This window comes from Crassostrea angulata, chromosome 6 (genome assembly GCF_025612915.1).
Source record: "Crassostrea angulata isolate pt1a10 chromosome 6, ASM2561291v2, whole genome shotgun sequence".
Lineage (NCBI taxonomy): Eukaryota > Metazoa > Mollusca > Bivalvia > Ostreida > Ostreidae > Magallana > Magallana angulata.
The window spans coordinates 22775420-22798709 of record NC_069116.1 but is presented as its reverse complement, the minus strand read 5'-3'; the positions used below and the strand labels follow the sequence as shown (position 1 = coordinate 22798709).

Below are 23290 nucleotides of genomic sequence, written 5' to 3'. Positions count from 1 at the left end.
CTTGAAAGTGGTTTTGTAAGGATTTAATTTTATTTTGTTGGTTCAAAAGTAATTGCACAAACCTAATCCAAAATTTTTAGTAATATATAACTATTTTTCATTCCTACAATGTCACATTCAAGTGTACGAACAACAGAAGCCAAGGAGACATCGGGGAGACTTACCCTGACAGGATACCAGTGGCACCTTGAACTTCTTCAGCAAGCGTTGCAGTTGATGTTGGATTTCAACAGCACGACAAAGCCCTTTATAGTTCAGGAAATTCTGTTTGCACCACTTGGAATTCTTCTTATACTAATATAGATATAGAGGAGAAAGGAATAAATTGTGTATCTGTTTGCTTATAATTTCATAAAGAACGAAAATTTTTCTGATGCAGTTTTTTAAGAAAACAGCTGTAATATATCTTTATTTGTATAGCAATCACAGTCAGACCTAGAAATTGCTTTGGCAACTTTGATATTATGAAATGTAAACAGAAAATTAAAACATAAATTTTAAGAGGAAAAATTAGACTGATGCCTTTTAATTTACAGATAGTATTCAGAAATGTAACTAAACCCAGAGAGAAGGTTTTATTTTTTCTTCTTACAGTCCAGATATTTATAGTCATGCAATAAAAAAATGTAAAAATTAAACCCAGGTAATACAGATGCATATGGGATAATCATTACATAATGTATTGTGTTTCTATCACTATGAAAATTGATTTGCAAGAATTAAAAGGCGAATGAAAGTGAAAGGTACAGTGTTGACAAAGCTATATAGAGAGAGGGGGGTATTTGATTTCAAAGAACACAGTGTATATTATTGATATAAAAAATTCTAAAGAAGTTTTAAATAAAAATTAAAATCAATCATACTTCACTCTAGTTTTAATTAAAAATTAATTATTTTGCCTTACATCGTTAACAATATGTTACAAGCTGGCTCAATATATCACCACATGATGTAAGAACAACTTAACAGGACAGAGATTGAGTTTTAAAAATGCATGTTCTGTTTCCCATCTGTTGTTTATTTTGCAGGTGAGAAGTAAAGCAGCCAACTGCAGCTGCACACATACCTGCTCTTTCATTACCTACCTTGATGAAAGCTCTGAACACATTTAGTAAACTAACATGGTCACCTTCCTCCACTGCAAAATTTCTCTTGGCACGATTCTACAACAGAAATGGAGGGATCAATTCTTTAAGAAAGCTGCTTCGTTTTTTTATGTATCGAAGCATGCCAGGAACATACATCACACACTGGAATCTTCTCAGCACCCCAAGATTGATGTATTATTATGATTTGTATTATGTTTCCCCCCCACAGCTTTGTTGACAGGCCAATAAACATTTGAATATTTTCACAAGATAAATACCTGTCAAAACTTAACAGTTGCACTTGTTCACCATGCAATCTTGTCATGAACACCTTGGTTTGGTACATCATTATAAAAACATGCATCGCCAATATGCTATATTAAGTTCTCTTATTAGAGAACCAAATTAAGCTAACTCACATAAAAAAAAATTGTTTTCAAAGAAAATCTTCTCAATGACATCTTTTTTTTTTAAAGTTTTGATACAGATTCTTCAACAGGTTGGGACCAATCACCCTAATGGATATATTTTATATCTTGTTTTGGATATAATACCCTAATTGGGGTATAAATTGACAATGCAAAAATTGGAAATTTTGAAAGTAATTTTTGTAATAAATCTGGATAAATATACATCAAATACAACAACTTTTGGTAAACAAGTTTTTCCTTAAACTCATATTTAATGAGATTGATCCCCAAGAAGTACTGGACCAGCCAAGGAATCATCTCCATAACAGTAAGGTTACAGAAAAACCTGTTTACCAAAAGTTGTTGTGTTTTATGCATTTCAATGTGGATTTATGCAGTTTTTGTCAAAATAAAAAAAAACTTGCACAGTATTTTTATATCCCATATTTCCCATTTGAGAAATTGGTCCTAAACTGATTTGGCAACTTTGCTGGCATAATGATTTGAAGAAACTCTATGCCTTTCCCATAGTAAAAAGAATTCATGGCATATTACAGCTTTTCTGGAATGTTAGAAATGGTCCAAACAGTTCATTGTCTGATACAGCAGAAGCATATATGAGAGGTTTTGAGTTTTGATTTCAACAACAAATTCATTCAGTGGATTCAGTTATAAATTCAGCACACAAAACTAGATGTGTTAAAAGAATGTAATGTCTTGCATAAATTTTTTATGATATATATTACAATTGTTTTGGGCAAAAATAACCCTGTTCATTTCTGGTTAAGCCAATGTCTGAATAGAAATCAAAACCACCTAATCAATTAATCATTGAAACAAGAACAACGAAGACACAATTCATTTTAAATGTTGATTCAAATTTGAACCAGTGACCTCGGAGGAGGAATACCGATAGACACTGCATCCAAAGTGTCTAAGTTTGAGCCTTTCCATGTTTGTTTTATAGATTATATGCCTCAAAGATACTTGGAAATACCTTCATCTTCAGTCTTTACACACCTTTTCTTTTTTCCTGTTTGTCAGAAGATTATAGGACATGTAGGATTAATTGTCAATGAGATGCATATAGTAATTAATACAAGTACCGCAATGTAAAAATGTCTTTTATTATAAATACTCCCCACCTAAATCAATTTTTCATCGAATTTACTTTTCATCTTTCTTAGGTGTCAAATTATTATTTGATAAGTGACATTTTGAAAAAAATTAAGAAACGCATAAAATTTTTTTATTGACCTTTAGGAAAGTGAAGTTAGATGATGGTCAAAAAAGCTCAAACTCTCACAAAAATTGACATGAAAACACTTTCAAAGCCTGTACTACTTGATTTTCTAGTCATTTTCCAACACATTCTGGTTTTTTTTTTTTTTTATATATTACTTGTTTACAAATGGGAAAATCAATTCCAAATTGGCAATTTCAGGCAATCAAGATTCAAAGAGATCTGAGAAGTTAAGAGAAGACTTGCGGAAATTGTCAAAAGAAATATGAACTTTGCTGTTTTCCACATCACCAGATCAGCTGATTTGCTCTGAAAGAGTGCAGTAGGGGATGTGCATAATGGGTAACAAAGCATGCCATACGTGGGTGGGGCTTATAATAGATATTCCCAAATGTATGTAAACTTGACACCATCAATACTTAAAGGTGTCTTGAGAATAGTTCGGAAACAACCTCTGAAACAAACTCTGTGACATCATAATTGCATGACAAGGCTACGCTATTCTATTTAAGGAAACAGATTTCAAAGCAAGCACTTTTGATTTCTAATTACTCCAATTTTTTTTTCTGTCTGTTGGAAGGATAAATTGGCAAATGATGGGGACTTAAGAGAGCTGAAATACTGTCGACCCGTCAAATACTCAGTACTTGTAAATAGGATGAAAAAAAAAAACCTCTGAAAATTTCCATTGTTTTTACCTCTAGGAATGGTTCATGCAATAAAGGGTATGAGCACATCCTGTTCAAAATAGTTATTACTGCCTGAATTTTAATCTAAGGCCTACATAAATCACCAAAACAGATCCAATCCAGTTAAGCCCCAAGAGTCAATGATTAAAACTCTACTGTATTACTAAAAGACACTATAGGATGCATGTAATAAACCAACTGGAGATCTAAACTCACTATTCAAAATTCATTTCATTTCTTTGCAGACAATTTCACCTGCCATCCATTAATGTCCAATACTCCTTCACTGGACAGCTATTACAACATTAAATTGTCAAACACTAATTTGAAATATTGCACGCCATAGTTAACAACTCGCAAAAGGGAAGTCTCAATATTGTTAGAATTATCAAACGGACCAATTGGTAAATATTTCAGGACTCTCTATTTTAGTCTCCTTCATTCACTCAGCCAAAAGTAGAATGGATTTATCCACTAGCAGCCAATAATTACCAGTACACAATGTAGGTGTAACCCAATGCCCATGTGAATAGACTCATTTGGAAAACTTTTGACCTTCAAACCCAAATCTAGCACAAACTTTGATGAAATCAAAGATTATCATCAAGAATCCAGTACAATCAAGACTTATTAATTAATCTTGGAAATTTGGAAAGAACAGTCTAAAACTGAGATAGTTCATTGAACATAAGGAATAAAACACATATTAAAATGATAATGGGGAAAATTGTTAATAATTCAAGGTTTTCAATAACATTAGCTTAGCTGTGTATAAAACACATGTTAAATGATCCTTGGTAAAATTGTTGATAATTTTAGGCTTGAATACTACATGTATTAGCATTTTTAAACAGTGTGAACTACTTTTCAGACATACTAAAGGAATATTACATCATCTTGAAAGCTACCAAGTGCCAAGAACCATTATATATTCAATACATGCATGTATACACCTTCTTCATGTCTGAATTCTTCAACATAAGATAAATTCTAATCATTTTTCATTTCTGATAAATTCTTGAAATTCTGTGGCATATACTTGACCTTTTTACAGTTTTCTTATAGAGGTTATCAACAAAAGGTCCTCTGAACTCTTGCATACTTTCTTATATCACATCCCTGATAAGCTGCTCCTTAAATTGAGTGCTCCCATTAAATTATAACTAGGCTGAATTTGGGAGGGATCAATCAGCATTTTGATTCAGGTTTTTTTCAAACGTGTGTGTCATACTGCTGTAAAACACCCTTGACATTCCAGATTTAAGGTCGCTGCTTCTTGTGATAAGAAGCGTCAATTTTTTTCTAAAGGAAGCTAGCTAAGATACAAATGAATGATTATTTCCCCATGAGCACTAAAATGTTGTCAAATTAAAACATATATATCTTGAAGATTATGGGCAGATAAAACATGATTAAAAAAAATTGATAAACAAATTGTCACTGAACTTATCTTCAAATGAAAATTATGAATATATACATGTACGAAAACATTAGATTGATAATCTTGATCTCCTTGCCTTACCAACTACACATAACACAGCAGGTTATTTTTCAAATCATTCTCCTCACTTTTCTCCTTCCAACAGCTCAGTATGTCAAATACATATGAAATATAAAAGCCATACAAAAACTATAGAAATCCTATGGTATTTGTAGGAGCATTATTCTTTTTTCATTCTTTTAAACATCTGCAACTGGAGGGTAAGAAATCATCTTTATTTTTCATCCCCAAGAAACTGACATTAAAAAATGGTGGTTCACTAACATCTGTGGAATTCAAGATAAGATGTCAGCCTGTCATCAGTTTTTTTTAAAAGTCTGCAGACATATTGTAAACTTATTAGATTTTGTGTACCTCCTAACCACAGGAATGAAAAAGTGTAGCTTCAAATAAAAATGGTGGAGGCAGGTTTTATCTGATAATATTTTTTCTAACAAAAGCACAAAAAATAATCTATAAGCATGATCACACATAGTTGATAAGGAAAACAATCCCATATGTCTATAGAAATAAATAGCTTTCTGTTCTTTTTAAGTCCAATAAAACTCATTTTGCTCAACCAATCAAACAAAAATCAATCAAGCATCAATATAGTACCTACACTGATGCAGTTTCCATCATTTTTTTTTCCTCTTGATAGTTTCATACAAAAATCATAGAAAAATACAAGACACATTCTTGTAGTCTTTATGACTAAACTTAAGGAATGTCATCCAAAGAGTGAAATTACAGAACTACAACTGGATACAGAATTTAGACAAGCTTTCACATATTGTAACCAATTTAACTAGTCTAAAAACTTTCCTAATGGGACTAATACCCCCTTAAGGCTAATTTTAAATGGGGCAATTAAATGTGAATTTCCCTAAATAAAGTCACTAACATAATTGTGACACATAAAATAAAAGAAATATTCTAGAATTGTTAAAATGATCGCCATACAACTTATTTTTAGTTTTAAAACAAATTTTCAAATTAACTTCACTGTTAATACATATGCAATACATTATAATGTTTCGTATTAGATGATATTTTTTGATTTAATGTTTTAAAAAGTTTCAAAAAACACAACAGTGATAATAGCCCCTCTCCTTGCAGTTAATGAAACTCATCTGTGGATTAGTGGATTAAACCTTATCTGTGTCTTAATTGACAAATACTATTAGTCTTTTCCAAATTTCACCCACATTTTATATAATGCAACTCCGTATCACAGAAAAATGATTCCATAGGAATACGATTTTCTTTGATGATCTTGTTAAGTTGGAGAAACTCACAAAAGATTATCTGAATTTGCTTACTTCCATTATTTAAATGTAAAAAGGAGAACTTATTACAAAAAATTTTAAAATTGCCAAAACATTAGTACAATCATATCAATGATTTTCAATTTTATTTACATTAATGCCTGGGTATAAAAAGTGAATTACACTAATCCTCTGACTTACTTGTCTGCAAGGATTGACAGACTATATTAAGGGAATTAACTTTAATATAGATTTCTTAATTATCCGAAGTAAAATGTGTCACTATCAGAGATACCAGGAGCGATATATAGATTTCTAGTATCCAAATTAGAATGTACGCCGTAACACCATCACCATGACCAGGAGCGGTATTTAGATGTCGTGCTAAAACAGGGTTTGACTATAACCAGAGACGTTTATATTAGGTATACTGCTCTAACAAATTTCAGTAGGTTTTTTTTTATTTATCCATTGAATGTTGACCAACAATGTGTAAAAAACAATATACATGTATTCCCTCTCTCTGAATTGAAATTGATCAGGGTTTAAACTCTTTCTAAGATCACTAATATTTTGCTACGATGTTCAAGATTTCATATTTCATATAATGTTGTTCATCCATTTCATGGGTGTGTGCTTTTAATTTCAAGATTGTTCCTATGTGAAATAAACAGTGCCTGTCATCATGATTAATTGACCATGCTGCCATTTTGTGTCCACACAGACAAAAATGGCCAGTCTTCATGATGCGAGTAAAACTTACAGCTGCAGACTTCTCGCCCATTGGAGTTATAAACACATTCTGGATCTGTGTCATGGCTGCTATGATCACTGCCTCCTCTGAACACTGAAATTCGCCTATACAGAAACAATAAGAAACATAATATTTAAAATTTAAAACCAAAATTGATTGAAATATGTTTCTATTTTTACAAATATAATTAGAAAATCTGACATTTGTCCTTTGCAATTAATAAAAGATATCCCTTCATGAAATAATTTATAATAAATGATATGCATTATTCAATAAATTGATTTGAAATTATACCTACAAATTGTTTTGAATTTTTTGTGGCAGTATTTTTTTTAAATTCAGTCAAGATTTATCCTTAACATGCTGCAAATAACAAAAAATTGCCACATAAAATTACAATATTTCAACATTATTTTCGCATTAAGAATACAGGAAATGCTTGGAAATGATTGAACAATTGAGCAAATACATCACAAGTGAAGTGAGAATCAACAGTAGTTCATATATCCTATTTAATATGAAAAACAAGTGAAAAGCTGTCAATGTGACAGCAAACTCCAGTGAAATGGAGTACCCATATGCATTATTTTGCCAAAAAATGACTAATTTCAAAAGCTGGTATTTTTTTCATAAATTATCAGAAATCAAAATCCTCGCAATCTGCACACTTCTGATATATGTACAATTGATCTGCAAAAGAACAACTTCTTATATTGAAAACTGTAGGAGGAGTTATCCATACAGTGAGGATACCCTATATGAAATATTTTGCCAAAAAAATGACTAAGTTTAAAAGCTGGTATTTTTTTCATTAAAAATCAGAAATCAAAACCCTAGCAACATGCACACTTCTGATATATGTACAATTGATGTGCAAAAGAACAACTTCCTATCTTGAAAACTGTAGGAGAAGTTATCCGAACAACGAGGGTACCCTTTTGGCAGCTGCCCGCCCACCTACCCATCCACCCACCATTTTCACCATTTTAATAACCGGATTTTTCCGTTGGAAAACCCGGTTAAAAACAATGTATTCCCTACAATATTACTGAGGGCTCTTATCATAGAGAAATCAAGCTTTGTTGCAATAAAGTACAAAATGCCCTTTTTACATTTATCATGGAAGAAATAAAAAAAAATTATTTATCCAGTAATAATCAAAACTAAAATATTGTGTATATAAAATAGTCACCCCCCCCCTTGGCTAGAATATAAGCATGTCTGGTAACCAAATTGAATGTAATCACTGGAAGTAGCTGCTTTCATTGTTCAATTTAAAACATGTGCTTGAGTGATATTCTATCAACCATTGGTATTTGTAAAAACATTTGTAATGCAATAATTTCAAAACCAACAAGATTTTTTAACCACAATATCTATCAAAACAAAACATTTTTTAAATAAAAGTGGTAGGTTTTCATAAGAAAAAAAAACAGTAGAGAACATGTATGGTAAATAACATGAATTGATTTTTCTTCATTCTGCATAGATTTACATAATAGGACCTTGTCTTGACAACAACTGTGTTATACTTGTTAATCAAGCTTATCAAAGGGTCATTAGACTTTAACCTATACAAAAGAGAATGAGAGACATCAGCAAGTTTGTGTCTGCTTTCAAAAGAAGAAAGATAACTCCGACAACTGTAGAAATTTTCATACCTGAGGCCAATAACATCTTTGAGAACATTGGTGTCAAAGGAAATTCTGCCATCTGAAGTCCAAGTGGAGATGTTAGGTTACCATTGTCATCTAATGCTGAAAATACAATAAACCTATTAAATAGTTGATTAAAAGCAGAGATAAGTAAAAATTGCATTCTTTCTGAATCAGCATTAAATAGATTCAATTGAAGATGGATTTAGATACATATTTTTATGTTGAACAATTAAAATGAATGCATAGATCTATAAGTAATGAATTGAAACCATAATTCAGTCAATAATTGCAATGATGCATCTTTCATATTTTAACACTATGGTACATCTTTTGAGCATAATAGCACACCTTGCAGGGCATACAGCAATTCTAGACCTCTGATCATGTTCTGAGCTGGAGGAGGCTGAAATGATGAAAATGTTGGAATGTCTGAGACTTCACAACTTCACATATATTTGTTTGTTTTAGTATGTCCATGAAATAATACAATAGAAATTCATATAATTCCATAATTCAGCAAGTCAGAGTAAATTTCATGTAAAACAGATTGTGGTATTCTAAAACCTTTTCAGTTTACCGATAAGAAGTTAAATCGGACAATGTTGGACACCCCTAGGGCCTTCATCTGGAGTATCACAGGTGCTAGGTCTGATCGCTGCATTTCTGGCACAGTGGATGATTCAAGTCCGTCGTAACCTTCCTCTACACAACAAAGCAGCAACAACATTCAAGCATCACTGCAAACAACTTTAAACTGATGCTATGTCAATTTCATAGTTTTTATGAAACATTATTTGTTTGCCAAGTTGACTAATGCCTAATTTCTTCACAGCAGTTAAAAAAAAGACCACTTGTCTTATATCAGTCATCACCCATATCTTGATGTAAAATTATTTTGATTTTGGCAAAGTAATTGTATTTCAAAATACATGTAATTATTTAAATGCTGTCTTTATTTAAAACTTAAGAAACACAAGAGGCCCATGGGGCCACATCGCTCACCTGAGCAACAATGGGCGTTCAAAAGATATTGTGCCGTATGGTCCTTCGGTAGAATAACAAAAAATAAATGTTGTAAAGTATTCGAATTTTACACTTATTTTTGCATACACGTAATCTTTGACATTGTACCTTCATGAAATACTATTTTTTTTTACAAAAATAAGAAAATCCTACGCAAGATATAAAACTAAACATTTGGTAGGAGTACACTGTTAAGTTGTTAACTTCCAATTCCCTATATTTTCGTTCTGCCCCCCCCCCCCCCCCCCCACTTTGTAAGGCGATCAAAATATATGAAAGCATATAGGTACATTTTTTTCATCAACTACTTACTAGTAATTGTATTTTTAAAAAGAAAATATAATAGTTATTGTTTTTTTATTTTAAAAATCCTACATGTATTAGATGTGAAGAAGAAAATTGTACCTCAATGTGCTCAATTCCTCAAATAAAAAACATTCAAAAAATTTATTTGTCTTCTCCATTATAATTAAATGACCGTTATTTACTTCGCGTACAAACCAGGATAATTTTCCGATGTGATAACTGCTTAGGAATAGCGATAATTACTTTATCCCCGCAACAGAAATGTGTCAGAACTATGGAGACTGTTTTAAAGATGTCGTTTTTATTTACCCGTGTCTGAAAAACTATCAAAATTGATGTAGATTTCACATTATTTATTGTATAAAGAGGGGGCCCCAGAGAGTAGGTATATACAGAAGACCATTCTTTATTTTGTTTGTACAAGTATTTAACATACTCTAATTCATATAGAATTTCTAATGTTCAACCAAAATTTCAGCGTCAATGTTAAATTATAAGCAAGATACAGAGCTCACAGTTCGCCTAGGTTTGAGTCATATTTTGTTCCCATGAGTTTATTACATTCAACTTAAGATTTTTAACTTGGTATTTCCTATTCAGCATTTAAAATGGAAAAAAAGAATGGCCTAAGATTTTCAATTCTTTTATTCACTCAAGACCAGTTCACTGGTATTTGAGGTTCAAAATCAGTTTATACAAATGTACACAAACACAGTCAAGGATCACATGTACAGTAGGAGTAATAATGACGAAGAAAGGTTAAGTTTACAATACAATAAGTTGTTAAAGTTGGTTTCTGGAAGAACAGACTTTGAAAATTTTCTTAATAAATATTGACAATTTTTTAAAACTTTTTTTATCTTTAGTTTTTAAGATCTGTGTACAATCATAGAATTGTGAGCAAATCTATGTATCTTGCTTATAATTCGAAGCTTAACACTTAAATATGGTTAGTAAATAGAAATTGTAAACAATTAAACACAAGAAACATGCACTATAACAAATAAAGAACACAATTTATTTTTTGTAATCTTATATATACATGTTTATTCCTACATATCTTTTGTTATGCCCAGGCCAACCAAGTCTTGTCTACCCATTTTACCGGATACCGAACCTATCGGATGCCGAACCCGAAGCTATTAAACTGATTAAAACACGCCTTTCCTTTATTATTATTTTCGTAATAACTCAGATTTGAAACAGAATTAGACCTTAATTTTTGCAATTTATATTTTCCTTCCCATAAGGATAATTTATGCTAAACTACGATGAATTGGAATCAGTAGTTCTTGAGAAGAAGATTTTTAAAAATGCACCCCCCTTTTTCTACAGTTTCAAGGTTTTCTCCGCTTTGAATACAGATCGGACTTTTATTTCTGCAATTTATATTCGCCCTCCCATAAGAATGCTTTGTGCCAAATTTGGTTGAAATTGGATAAGCGGTTTTAGAGAAGAAGTTCAAAATGTAAAAAGTTTACAGACGGACGGACAGACGGACGGACGGACAGACGGACAGACGGACGACGGACAAACGGTGATCAGAAAAGCTCACTTGAGCTTTCAGCTCAGGTGAGCTAATAAAACTGCATGGAAATTTTAATTGTAACAACTAAATAGCATTCTGACAAACAACCACTGTTGAGTGCCATTTGACCATGACCCTGGAGTAAAATGGGACCTTGACCCCATGTTACACACCTGTGTAGAGGCGGTAAGCCTTCCCTGCCCTCACCCTGCCTGCTCTCCCTGCCCTCTGCTCAGCTGACGACTTGGACACAGGAATGGTCACCAAAGATTCTGAAATTGAAATGTTAACAGCCATTAATTTTACATAATTCATAAAAATGCTTAAGCTGTAAAAATCTGTGTAAAGTTCTCTACACTACAAAAGATTTACAGAAAAAAATAATGAAAACGCAATACATACCAACACCCGACTTTGGATTATATGCCTTTAATTTCACAAATCCACAATCTACAACTGTTATGAAAATAAAGATATAACATTACAAAATATTTTACGTTAAACAAGCTGCAAAGTGGGATTTTTATAGGTAAATGAAGATGTCAAATAATAATTCATAATTTTTAAGAAATAAAAGTTAATTTATTAAAACAATACCCCCCCCCCAAAAAAAAAATGCTGTTATAATTATGTTCATTATTATAATAATCACGGTGGCATAAATCAGAGAATATTTTCATTTAATAGTTGTCTAAAACATTTTGTTTAAACAAATTCATGACTATCTACAAGAATTTCTGCCATTGAATATTTGCTACATACTGTACACAATGCCTGGGATGGTAATGGAGGTCTCTGCTATGTTTGTAGCCACCACTATTTTCCTTGTCGTTCTGCCACATCTTTCAAACACTTTCATCTACATTACAAAACACTATTCTTTTCCTTCATACTTCAATGAAGGTTTTACACTGTATTACCAGTGTTACGATTTTGCAAGACTAATAGGCATAATTACAGTAAACAATAAGAAACATTGAAGTCATAGTCTTTAAGAGATACACAAGTATTTGACACTGGTTAGGAGGCTGTTTTCATTTTATTTACTACATGTATTAAAACTAGCAAATCATGAAATCTTTAAATCATAGCCTTGCAACGTTTGGACATTGAGATGTTTTTATGCAAGTACAATGTACCTGCTCTGATGCTGGTAGACTACCATACATGGGTAAAACTTTCATCTTCATTGCAGCTTGTGTCCTGATACATTCTTTGGCTACATCTCTGCATCAAGTTTTCATCAAAATTAATAACATATTAAATGAAATTGTAAAGATTATACAAAATGTAAAATAATAGTATTCGCCAAATTAAAAATTCTTTTAAAATGGTTAAAATATTAAGCATGTTTTAAAACTATTAATAGAATGAATATACAAGTGGATAGAAAGAAAAATCTTCCTGCTACAAAAATATTCTTACATCAATTGCCGTGTGACTGTTTCCACTTCATCCTGAAATAAGTGCATAATGGTTTTATTCTGTAGAAATTTCTTCATTCAATATATAACTGGTATATTTATATAATGAGTTTAAATGCAAAAACAAAGTTTATGTATTATATTATATATTTTCATATATATTTTTTAAGCACCTGTGAATCATGCTTGTGGAGTTTATCTGTTGATAAAAAAAAAATAAACAGAAGTGTCTGAATTATCCTCTCTGGGGCCCCTTTCTTTAAAGCACCTGTCATGCATGACCTGATTTGGCCTCTTCCTGACTTAACACATATAAACAACATGGCTCACCACAGCCATCACCATCACCATCATGCTCACCAGCATAAAATGACCGTGGGAATGTGGAAGGAATGCTGGAACACACCTAATGTGGAGTTTCATAACCCACAGCTGAATGAACTATTTGTAAAATACCACCAGAGAATGCTAACAAGACCAGGTATGCGGATTTTTGTGCCTCTGTGTGGAAAGGCTGTGGAGATGAAATGGTTGGTGGATCATGGATATAAAGTGGTGGGATTGGAGGTAGCCCCTGTCCCTTGCAAGGCTTTCTTTGAAGAAAACGGCATTCCTTACAATGTTAAAGAAATGAAAGGCATCCATGGAGAAAAATACGAGAGTCTTGATCAGAAGATAGTTATTTATAGTTGTGATTTTTTCCTTTTCACTGCAGACATTTGTGGAGAGTTTGATGGAATATGGGATTGTGGTGGTCTGAATTCTATGGATGTTGAGGACAGAGAAGCATATATTCACAGAATTCGCACTCTGATGAGAAAAGGGTGCATCAACCTGACCGAGTTTGTCAACTTTGACAAGTCCATGGTAGATATTACTTGGAGCATGACAAAAGAGGAATTACAGAAGGCGTTTGGTGAGGGATTCATTGTAGAAGATCTCAATGAGATGAAAGCTCCGCAAAGACTGAAGAGTCAAGGTTGTGACACACTGAAGCTGTTTGAGATTACCAGGACCTAGATCAATGTGTACTGCATAATAAACATGTAGTGCTGATATGGTTTGTTGATCGAGGCCTGCAATTGATATTATAAGTACTTTCATTATGAAAAGAGCTAGAGTGCATACCTGTTAGATTTGATATGTGAATCATTGTGATAGATAGTACAGACAGACAATTTAAACTTTAAATTTTCATTTTCAGAAATTAATTGGATGATTGTATCAGGTAGTAGATGTTTGTTTTTTTTATCATACAGGGAAACTATTTAGGTCAAGAAATGTCAATGCAGTATATAAAACCTTGATACTTGAACAGTTGAATTATGAAGGAGTTCATGCTGGTATTTAAAAACACAAACAGCCATAAAGTTTACTATCTTCATAAAATTGCCTTGATGATTTTTTACTGCTCAATTGTTGTGACTATATTAATGCCAGATTTTTTTATTTGTCAATGAGACATGAATTGCTTTTGGAGTTTTTTATAATACCAGTCAGGGACCAGAAGAAAACCATTAGATGTGTGAATACAAGTATTTGTGCGATTGAGTTGTTTTTATTTTTTAAAATAGTTCCCATTTTATTACCAATTGCTAACCAGGCAGTACTCAGGATACTTTTTGTTGCCATGGAAATTTAAGCATAATTACTCCACTAATATTTTGCTTTTTTTTTTGGGCTGTGGTATAACTATCCACTCTTTGTTGTTTATTCATTAACATTAAGCATTTCTTGCTTTGGTTTGTCATGTCTAAATCTTTTTGTTTAGATGTTTTTTGTGGTTATTTTTCGCAATTTTAAGGAATTTAATATTTTGTTTCTTTAATGAATGACTTAGCCAAACGAGGCTTTCTTTGTCTTGAGTGATTACCACTGCAGCATTTTTTTGAGAGCTCTGCTTCACTCTATACATGTAATATAATTTTCAGTTTTCAATGAAAATGCATTCAGAATCATGTATGACTAATTTATATATAACTTTATTTTTTCATCTTTAATATTGAGCTATATAAGGCCATATATTAATTAAATGATTTAAAAATATGTGCCATATTAGTATTATTAGCACGCAATAGTGAATCAATGTTGTTACATTTATTTGCCTATCTTTCTTATCCGTACATTATTTTTTTTTTCAATAAAGTTTATCAGTGGCTCCCTATTATTTTTTTTATTTTATTCTAATCTAATTTGTCAGGTGCATTTAATAAAGTGTAACACATAAATCGTATCCTTTGGTGAAAACCATTAATAGTGAATTATCAAAAATAATTACCTGATATGAAAATTGGTGGAAGCTAGTTTAAGTGACTGTCTTGAAGTTTGATGTCAGTCCTTGGAGTTCATTTTGTTTACATTGTCACTGTAGCTCAAGTTACCACACATCACAAAATAACCCACACATAGTAACCCCCAAAATATTGAATAATTTAAACATTATACATAGTAGAAATTTGAATAAATGTTGACACTATTACATCTGAATGCTGCTAAAACGCATGTTTGAAAGAGGGTTTAAAAAGTTCAAAGAATGCATTTACCGGTATATGTATTTATATGTAAACAAACTGATTTTAACTGGTTACAAAGTAATTTGGATTTGATTGTGGCTAGAAATAAACATGATCATTACATTTCTAAAGAAATAAGGGGAATATATTTATGTGTATTTTGTGCTATGAACTGTAACATGTGCCTTCCATGGGACACAAAGAAAACAACAGCAAACCCACATTAAAATCTCCCAGACTCAAAACACAGTGATCCACTTATGAAATTTACTGATATGAAACTTTATATTAATTATTCTGAAGATTTCTTGGTGCATCTTATCACAACTGTATTTTGCTATACAGGTAATCATAAAACATAAAGTTATTAAAAGGCAAACACTTGAGTTAGTTTAATAAAGTTTTTCAAGCCATGAGGACTTAGGGCCTGAGCTTATACATGTATCAGGTTTCTGTGGTGCTAAGTGGATAAAAGCTTGTCCTTGACTTCCTATGAATGGGGCACATTAGTCAATCCTAAGTAAACTGTCAGCATAAGTCAGTTCACATTTTCAGCTGGTAGAACTATGACAACACAGATAAAGCACTTTGTCAAAGGACATAACACAAAACATCAATTGCTCCACCATGATTTGAACCAGTGACTTTTTAGCAACTGGCAAAATGCCTATTGCCCTATTGCTGCTAAGCAACGCCCTACCAAAATATCACAAGATTAACATTTCAATTCATAACTGTTGTGTGCAAGATAAACTGAAAAGTTCATGACAAAGATTTGGAAAGATACAACCTTTCATTAAGAAAAATATAACATCAATTTAAACATAGTATTAATTCTCTAATTTTTAGAATGACTTGTTGTGATTCTAAAAAAACAAACAGAGAACATGGAAAAGGAACTGAAACAGTCAACTTTTGATATCCAAAAATTAGGACCAATAGTTCAATCATTGTACTGTGCTGCTGCAAAAATATTTGACTACAGGTACTTCTAGTAGGGTTTGCATAGTCTGAGGGAGTTATATACTTTAGATATGTCTTCATCTTACTACGACATGGTAAATATTTGGATAAAATACAATAAATATCTTTATTTTGAGCTTTTCCAGTTGAGGAAATTATATTACCTGGTAGTATGAATATACTAACCTGTCCTGTTAGAAATGCTAGAATGTCTCCCTCTTTCTCTTGGTGATGAATTCTAGTTATGGTGTCCACTGTCGCTTTCAAGTAGTCAGGTACAGGACTAGAATATCAAAATAATAATAACAAATTATTACATCAAAAGTTACCTTCCTATTGTAAGCAAAAAGAAAATCATGAGAGAGAGAGAGAGAGAGAGAGAGAGAGAGAGAGAGAGAGAGAGAGAGAGAGAGAGAGAGAGAGAACATACACTGATAAAAATACGAACTATGAAGTACAGATTTTAAAAAAGTATCAATAACCTTAGATATTTACTAATATTACTTTAAACTTCTTAAGTAAAATAAGTAAAACTTGATATTGATGAACTTACTCAATGGTATAATGGATATCTACAGGAAAGTTTCTGCCCTCCACACTCAGAATAGCAGCAGTGTCTTTACTGTAAAATCAACAACACATATACCAGTAACATGTTATAATTTTGCAGAAACTGTTGTTAATTGTAACTAAACTTTTATTTACAATGACTTTGTTTTATATTTTACAAATAATCAACTGATTGGCTGAACTTAATATTTGCAAATAAGCCTATGAAGTTAATCATAAATATAATAGGGACATTTTAAGGAGGATTAATAACAAGAAATATTGTGATGATGATGATCTGGCAAACTTTGTAAAATTTTACCACAGATGAAATATATGTATAATGTTCTCACTTTGTGTTTTCAGATGAGCTGGTATTGAAAAAATCTTTCATCTCCTAAAAGATACAACTATATCTGTTAAATTCATCGATATTTTCCTGAAAACTTAAAACCTAATTTCACCAAATAATTATTATGATCTTTGATACATATTTACATGTATAAGATATGACCTTTACATTTTTCTTTCTAGCTCTTGCAACCTTTGTTACCCCGTCTTTGCTAGCCAAGGGTCAGATTCATTATTCTCAGCTCCCCCATGGCAGATTTTGCCACGACTTCAACATTATGTGCTTTGACTTTTCAGGGCATCCTATCAATTTGTTCCTTTAATTTTGACTGTTCACAGTTATGGCAGTGCCCAGTGCTATTTTCTTTTGCGTGTATGCAGGAAAGGCAATTTGAGAGGGACATTTGGCATTCTTGATCATGTAACACAATAGCCAAGTTTGAATTCCTGTACCTATAAGATGAACTTAAGAAATGTTTTTGCAGTATGTATTTGTACTTTTAGGCAATGCTGTCACTATTGTAAACACAAATGTGCTTTTCATGACTGATAACTCGGACAAACTGCTAGATGGCATTACAAATTTGGTTATATTAGCCAAGGGGGAGAAGAGAATAAACAAATTGGACCCTTGGCTAGAGAAGATGTTGTTACCTAGACTTTCAATTTTTACACTGAATGTTTTATGCATCTAGCAATTGCAGGGCAATAATAGATCTTCTGTGAGTAAATCTAGTTTTATTTCTAAAATACATAAACAAATATTATTCTCATGCATGCAGAAAATAAACTAAACAGAAAATAAAACCAAAGCTATTCAAAATCCGGATTTAAAAATTCTTTTTTTTGGTTAGCGATGTCGGCGGCGACTTTTACTTTGAAAGCTATAAGTAGCATCGTGAGGCTCAGAACAATAGATAATCATTCATGATAATGCATCATTGGTGACAATCGTTTCATCAATATGTGGAAGTAAACTTGTGTGCACTCCTTGTACCCTTGAAATCCACAAATATTGAACCATCATAAAGTTTAATGATTCCACAGTATACAAAGGCAAAGAGAAAGATGAGGAGAATACCGGTATGTGGTCCATACCTCAGCATTCAATGTTGCTGATGTAACAATCAGCCGGAGGTCCTCTCTTTTCTTCTGAATCTGCAAAGAAACTAATCTGATGACAGGTGTATTTAACAGGTGTGTTTTACTTGAGATAAAGATAAGCACAGATACATCCTAAATATTTAAATACATGTACTTATATAATCACACACCAGTATATATTGAGAAGCTATGAAAAAATGAACATGCACATTAAGGGAAATAATTTAAGAGTTAATTAGGTATTGCCAGAATTTTTATTTTAACCTTTCGAAGAAGTCCCATGATCAAATCTGTGTTGAGTGTCCTTTCATGAGCCTCATCCAACATCACAACACTGAAAGTGAAATAAAATAAAACCATGATTTGAAGTTTTCACAGAGATGCTATTTTGCATACCCTAATAAAGTTGACAATAATTCTTTCCTTCTTCTCATAAACATGTATATGTATATGTATACCATCATGCAAACTATGTTCTTGGGACAGACCTGTATTTCTTCAACAAGGGGTCCTCCATTATTTCTCTAATCATCATCCCGTCTGTTAAAAACTGTCAAAAAATAATGTGCTTTAATCTACTAGACAGTGGTAAGATAAAATTCAACTTTGTTATCAATTAATCAAGAGTTAATCTCACTAATGAATGAAGTTAAAATTCAGTGGTAGGTTTTCTGGAGTTTAAAAAACTTCCAATCTGATTATTTAAAAGTTAGACATTCTGAATCCATTACTGCTTCCAAAATATTTGGACATCTAATCTTCATAAACTAAACAATTATACATTAATTATGTTAAAGCAGAGACGTATACACTATATTATTAGTATAGTTAGTATATACATCCATGGTTAAAGTGAATATTTCTGCATGCAGTCAAATATATTATTCCATATGATGCAAAAAATTAACCAATTATTTTCAGAAATTTCTAAATTCACCGTGATTAGAACATTTTGAGTACCGTATAGAAAAATTCTTAAAAATCATAACCCACAATTTAAGAATATATATTTATCAAAACTTCAATAAATAGGTTAGAGGTAATAATAACTTACAAAAAAAAAAAAATTCTGTTTCCTTCACAAAATATGATTGTTCTGTTAAAAGCACAATTTTAAATTGGAAGATTATGAATCAAATCTTTGTGTAATGTTCATAAAAAGATCTAGTTTTTTTCACTCTCAATCAAACATTCACAAAACATGATCAGGAAAAAAGCTTCCAAATGATGGGCAGATAACTCTTGCACATTTACTATCTTGATTTATATTATGTAGATATAGAGCCTACAGATTTAATAGCATAACCAGATATTCAAAACACATTAAAGCAAAATTTTGTATGACAGGAACAAGGGTACTGGTAAGTCAAGTAAAATTGGTGATGAGAACTTGTATGCCATATACTAGTAATTTTAGAAGTATTTGCCTGGTTTTTAAATAAATAATCCTTTAACTACATCCTATCCTTCTATATAAAATGGTATAGCAGTGTGTGTGTGTGTTTAATCTTTATATGCACTATGTACTAACTTTGACACGGGTACGAGTTGGATCTGAGGTGTCATCAAATCTGATGGTGTACCCCACTTCATCCCCCAATAGAGCCCCCCTCTCCTCAGCCACTCTTGTTGCAACCTGGAAAAAATCATACTAATTACAAACACAACAAACATTACTCACTAAAAAAAAGATTCAACACTTAAGAGAAAATGCACATCTAATTGGTAATTTTGAAAGTAAGTAATCTTATTTATTAACTTGCATTGGCTCAAGAAGATTATGTTGCCTTTATAGTCATATGATGACCAACTTGTATACAATCTGATTAAAATCAGATCCTTTGATCCGCTCACGAAGATTGCTACACTTGTGAATTTAATCAGATTGAACTTTATGTGGAGCCTGGTTCACAAAGTTATTCTACACTTTATTCAATAGAGTAATTCAAGTACAGCGTTCTTTATTATCACTCACTGTGACTGCTGCCACTCGTCTTGGTTGAGTGACTCCTATCACATGACCTTCTGCTCCCCATCCAGCCTCCAGCAAATACTGAATTATGAAAAAGTAAAAAGAAAATTAATTTCTCACAAAAGTACAGACAAATGTCATATTTTGCAAATCTTTTTTTTTTATTACATTGTGGTACTAAGTTTGAGGGTAGTTATCTGAGAGATTCTCCACATACTTGAGGTATCTGGGTGGATTTTCCACAGCCCGTTTCTCCAACAATGACCACTGTCTGGTAATTTTCCACCAAATAAAGGATATGGTTCCTCAACTGTTCGATTGACAACAAAAGTTACAAAAGACTAAACCTAGCTTATCATACCATGACTGATATGTAATGAGAGTACACAAATTGTACATTAACTGTACTTTTTTACCATGTTAATACCTTAAACACTGGAAGCTTCTGCCTCTGTTGCTCTATTGACAGAGAGACGTTCTGGTTGTACACTACAGTTGTTCCCCCTTCCTCTGTTGTAGTTGTTCTCTCTTCCTTAATTGCCTGACCAGGAGCATCACTTCCTTCAATCCAAGAGACAATAATTGATAACTTGTTGTTTAATATCATCTATTAGTTATTCTTTATTAAGAACATGTAGAATATGATGAAACTGCATGGTGAGTTAACCAATTGGTGTAGTGAAAACACAATAATCTGCTGATCTGCACTTATTTTGTCATAAAATTTGAATTTTTAATTAGATTTGCCCAGAATTAGATATTTAAATAAATTACAAATGTTATGGAGTTATTTAGTCATCCATTTCTCAAGGTAAATCAAGTAGAGGATGGAAGACAAATTTAAATGATAGCACTATATAGAAATTAAGCTTGATTTTAAAACTCCATCAATGCTTCCAAATTATTCCATGCTATGCAAGAAACTTTAATTACCCGGCTTCCAGAACTTTGGTGCAAACGATGACATACTCAGTTAATCTTCTTTAGTTCTATATAGTTGAATACACGTGCATTTCGTTTGTCTGACGGCTGACTTTGTTTACTTCCGATAACCTGCCCATGCGCCATCGAGGTGTTTGATTCCCGCCAAATTGTTCGGTTTGTTTCGGTATATCTCGCGCCCTTCACTTATTCTCCGAGAAGTTGCGAAGGGAACTTGGGGGGCCAAAATAGGGTAATTTTTGTGTTACGAATTCTACGTGCCCAAAACATAGATCAATTAAATACGGAATCACACTCGTTAGAGAGATATTCCAGAAAAAGATGTCCAATATATAATATAAGTACAAGTGTTGGTATGAGGTTGGGAAGGCAGCAACAGTGGTGGATTCAGGGTGTGGGGTTCGCACCCCTAGCCTAGGATTTTCATTTTTACAACCCACTGTTTACAAAGGTTTGAAATACACAAATATATATGATTTTTAATTGAATGAATTAAAAAAATGGCATTCAGTTATGATTTTCACTAAGATAAAGTAGAATTGAGTATCTATAAACATGTAAGGGAACAGCGATATAGACGAAAGGGGGACGGGGGTTATATTTTTTCAGATGCTTAATTACTAATATGCTAAAATTTTCAGACATTGTTGAAAAATGAAAATTATTTTTCTTTCCTTTGACATCAATGTTTCATAGCAACCAGACTGTAACAACCACTGTAGAAAACACCGCAAGTAATCGCCTTTTGACGGTCATTTCCCAAAACACATTTTTGTTGTTAATCAAAAATTGCAAGTAAAATGCAGCATACGGAGATAACACTGACCGAACTCTACGTTACGACAGCGGAAGAAGATGGTACATTTAGGTACTATATCTCTGATTTTGATCAGCTAATTCAGTGCTGCAGCTGGAAAACTTTCAATCAGAAAACAGGACAGAGACAGAATTTTAGTCAAGAATCCATTATAAGCATGATAAGTTCTGTTTCTCGTGTTGGTCACTCATGCAGACCCTGTCATATAGATGTTCCGGTGGCTCGATGGAGTTCTACTGCTCACTCTGGTCCAACCTCCAGTGTTTACATTGTATCTCACTTTTTGGATGTTTCTCGGTTGCTTAATGAAATTCCGGTTGCATGATGGTCCAACATAAAGTCCTCTTCCATATCAGTAGATGTTTTCCGGTTACCTGATTGAGTTTTGTGGCTAACGCGCGTCTCCAGTTCCGCCTGTTATACATAATTAAGACGCTTAAAATTCTCATCTAATACAGTGTATGAAAATACTTTTATTCAGATCCTATAAGTACCGCATTTTTGGTTTGTTTCATCCCGAGATGAAGAGCTTATAATATAGCGGCAAGGTACAGGCCTTGTTGTTTTTTATGGTACATGTATACAAGGATGCCATTTTTTCATACAATGATTTAGATAGGGAGTACCTATATTTCCATTCTTCGAACGCCCCCCCCCCCCCCCTCCCCCATCCTACTACAAATCTCCACGCCAATGGCAAGGGAAACCCCTTCGCATCCCACTGAAGCAGGTGCATATAGAACACACTTCCGAACCTACATGTTTGTTTGTTCACAGACTTGGCCATGTTTTGGTTCATGGGATACTTTGTCATTAAAACATGTCTGATTTTTTTGATGGCAAACCAAAGCATTATTGGTTGTGGATTATAAACTTCCAAATGCATCGTGCTGTGTCCGGCCTATTAGACACCCAGAAAAAATACTGGCTTTTTTGTCGTCATGGAGACCGGTATGGAACGCCTTCATCTGTAGAATTTTCATTCTGGAAATAACTGAAAAGAAAACTTTTAAACGTTAGATAATCGGACTGGATAAGACGAACTAATACTTTACCATATGATGGATTGGAATAACATCGAATTTATCAAACAGGAGAACAACACAAGGTGCACGCAGCTCCACTTGAAAACGTCTAGAAATATGCCTTTAAAAACTGAACTTTAAACGTTTCCATTTGAAATGGAATGGTTTAAAAATCAATGAATT

General features: G+C 32.6%; 2 protein-coding genes across 2 annotated transcripts in view; one reads left to right on the top strand and one right to left on the bottom strand.

The window, feature by feature from the left end:
- LOC128187737 (probable ATP-dependent RNA helicase DHX35) overlaps nucleotides 1–21406 on the bottom strand; it is a 68855-nt gene extending 47449 nt beyond the window's left edge. Inside the window, exons 1-22 of the mRNA XM_052858274.1 lie at nucleotides 21257–21406; nucleotides 20751–20884; nucleotides 20541–20633; nucleotides 20327–20404; nucleotides 19883–19987; nucleotides 18840–18901; nucleotides 18616–18685; nucleotides 18346–18405; nucleotides 17250–17293; nucleotides 16901–16969; nucleotides 16534–16630; nucleotides 12873–12904; nucleotides 12587–12674; nucleotides 12210–12306; nucleotides 11850–11903; nucleotides 11621–11719; nucleotides 9168–9292; nucleotides 8939–8993; nucleotides 8594–8689; nucleotides 6942–7036; nucleotides 1086–1163; nucleotides 165–294 (exon numbers count right to left, since the gene is read on the bottom strand). Coding sequence (XP_052714234.1) covers nucleotides 165–294; nucleotides 1086–1163; nucleotides 6942–7036; nucleotides 8594–8689; nucleotides 8939–8993; nucleotides 9168–9292; nucleotides 11621–11719; nucleotides 11850–11903; nucleotides 12210–12306; nucleotides 12587–12674; nucleotides 12873–12904; nucleotides 16534–16630; nucleotides 16901–16969; nucleotides 17250–17293; nucleotides 18346–18405; nucleotides 18616–18685; nucleotides 18840–18901; nucleotides 19883–19987; nucleotides 20327–20404; nucleotides 20541–20633; nucleotides 20751–20884; nucleotides 21257–21290 — 1795 coding nt within the window. The 5' untranslated portion in view covers nucleotides 21291–21406. The remainder of the gene's footprint in view (nucleotides 1–164; nucleotides 295–1085; nucleotides 1164–6941; nucleotides 7037–8593; nucleotides 8690–8938; nucleotides 8994–9167; nucleotides 9293–11620; nucleotides 11720–11849; nucleotides 11904–12209; nucleotides 12307–12586; nucleotides 12675–12872; nucleotides 12905–16533; nucleotides 16631–16900; nucleotides 16970–17249; nucleotides 17294–18345; nucleotides 18406–18615; nucleotides 18686–18839; nucleotides 18902–19882; nucleotides 19988–20326; nucleotides 20405–20540; nucleotides 20634–20750; nucleotides 20885–21256) is intronic.
- LOC128187739 (thiopurine S-methyltransferase-like) lies at nucleotides 13145–15049 on the top strand. The gene has a single exon (XM_052858279.1). The coding sequence runs from the start codon at nucleotides 13145–13147 to the stop codon at nucleotides 13889–13891; it is 747 nt and encodes a 248-aa protein (XP_052714239.1). The 3' UTR covers nucleotides 13892–15049.
- Nucleotides 21407–23290: the final 1884 nt, after the last annotated feature.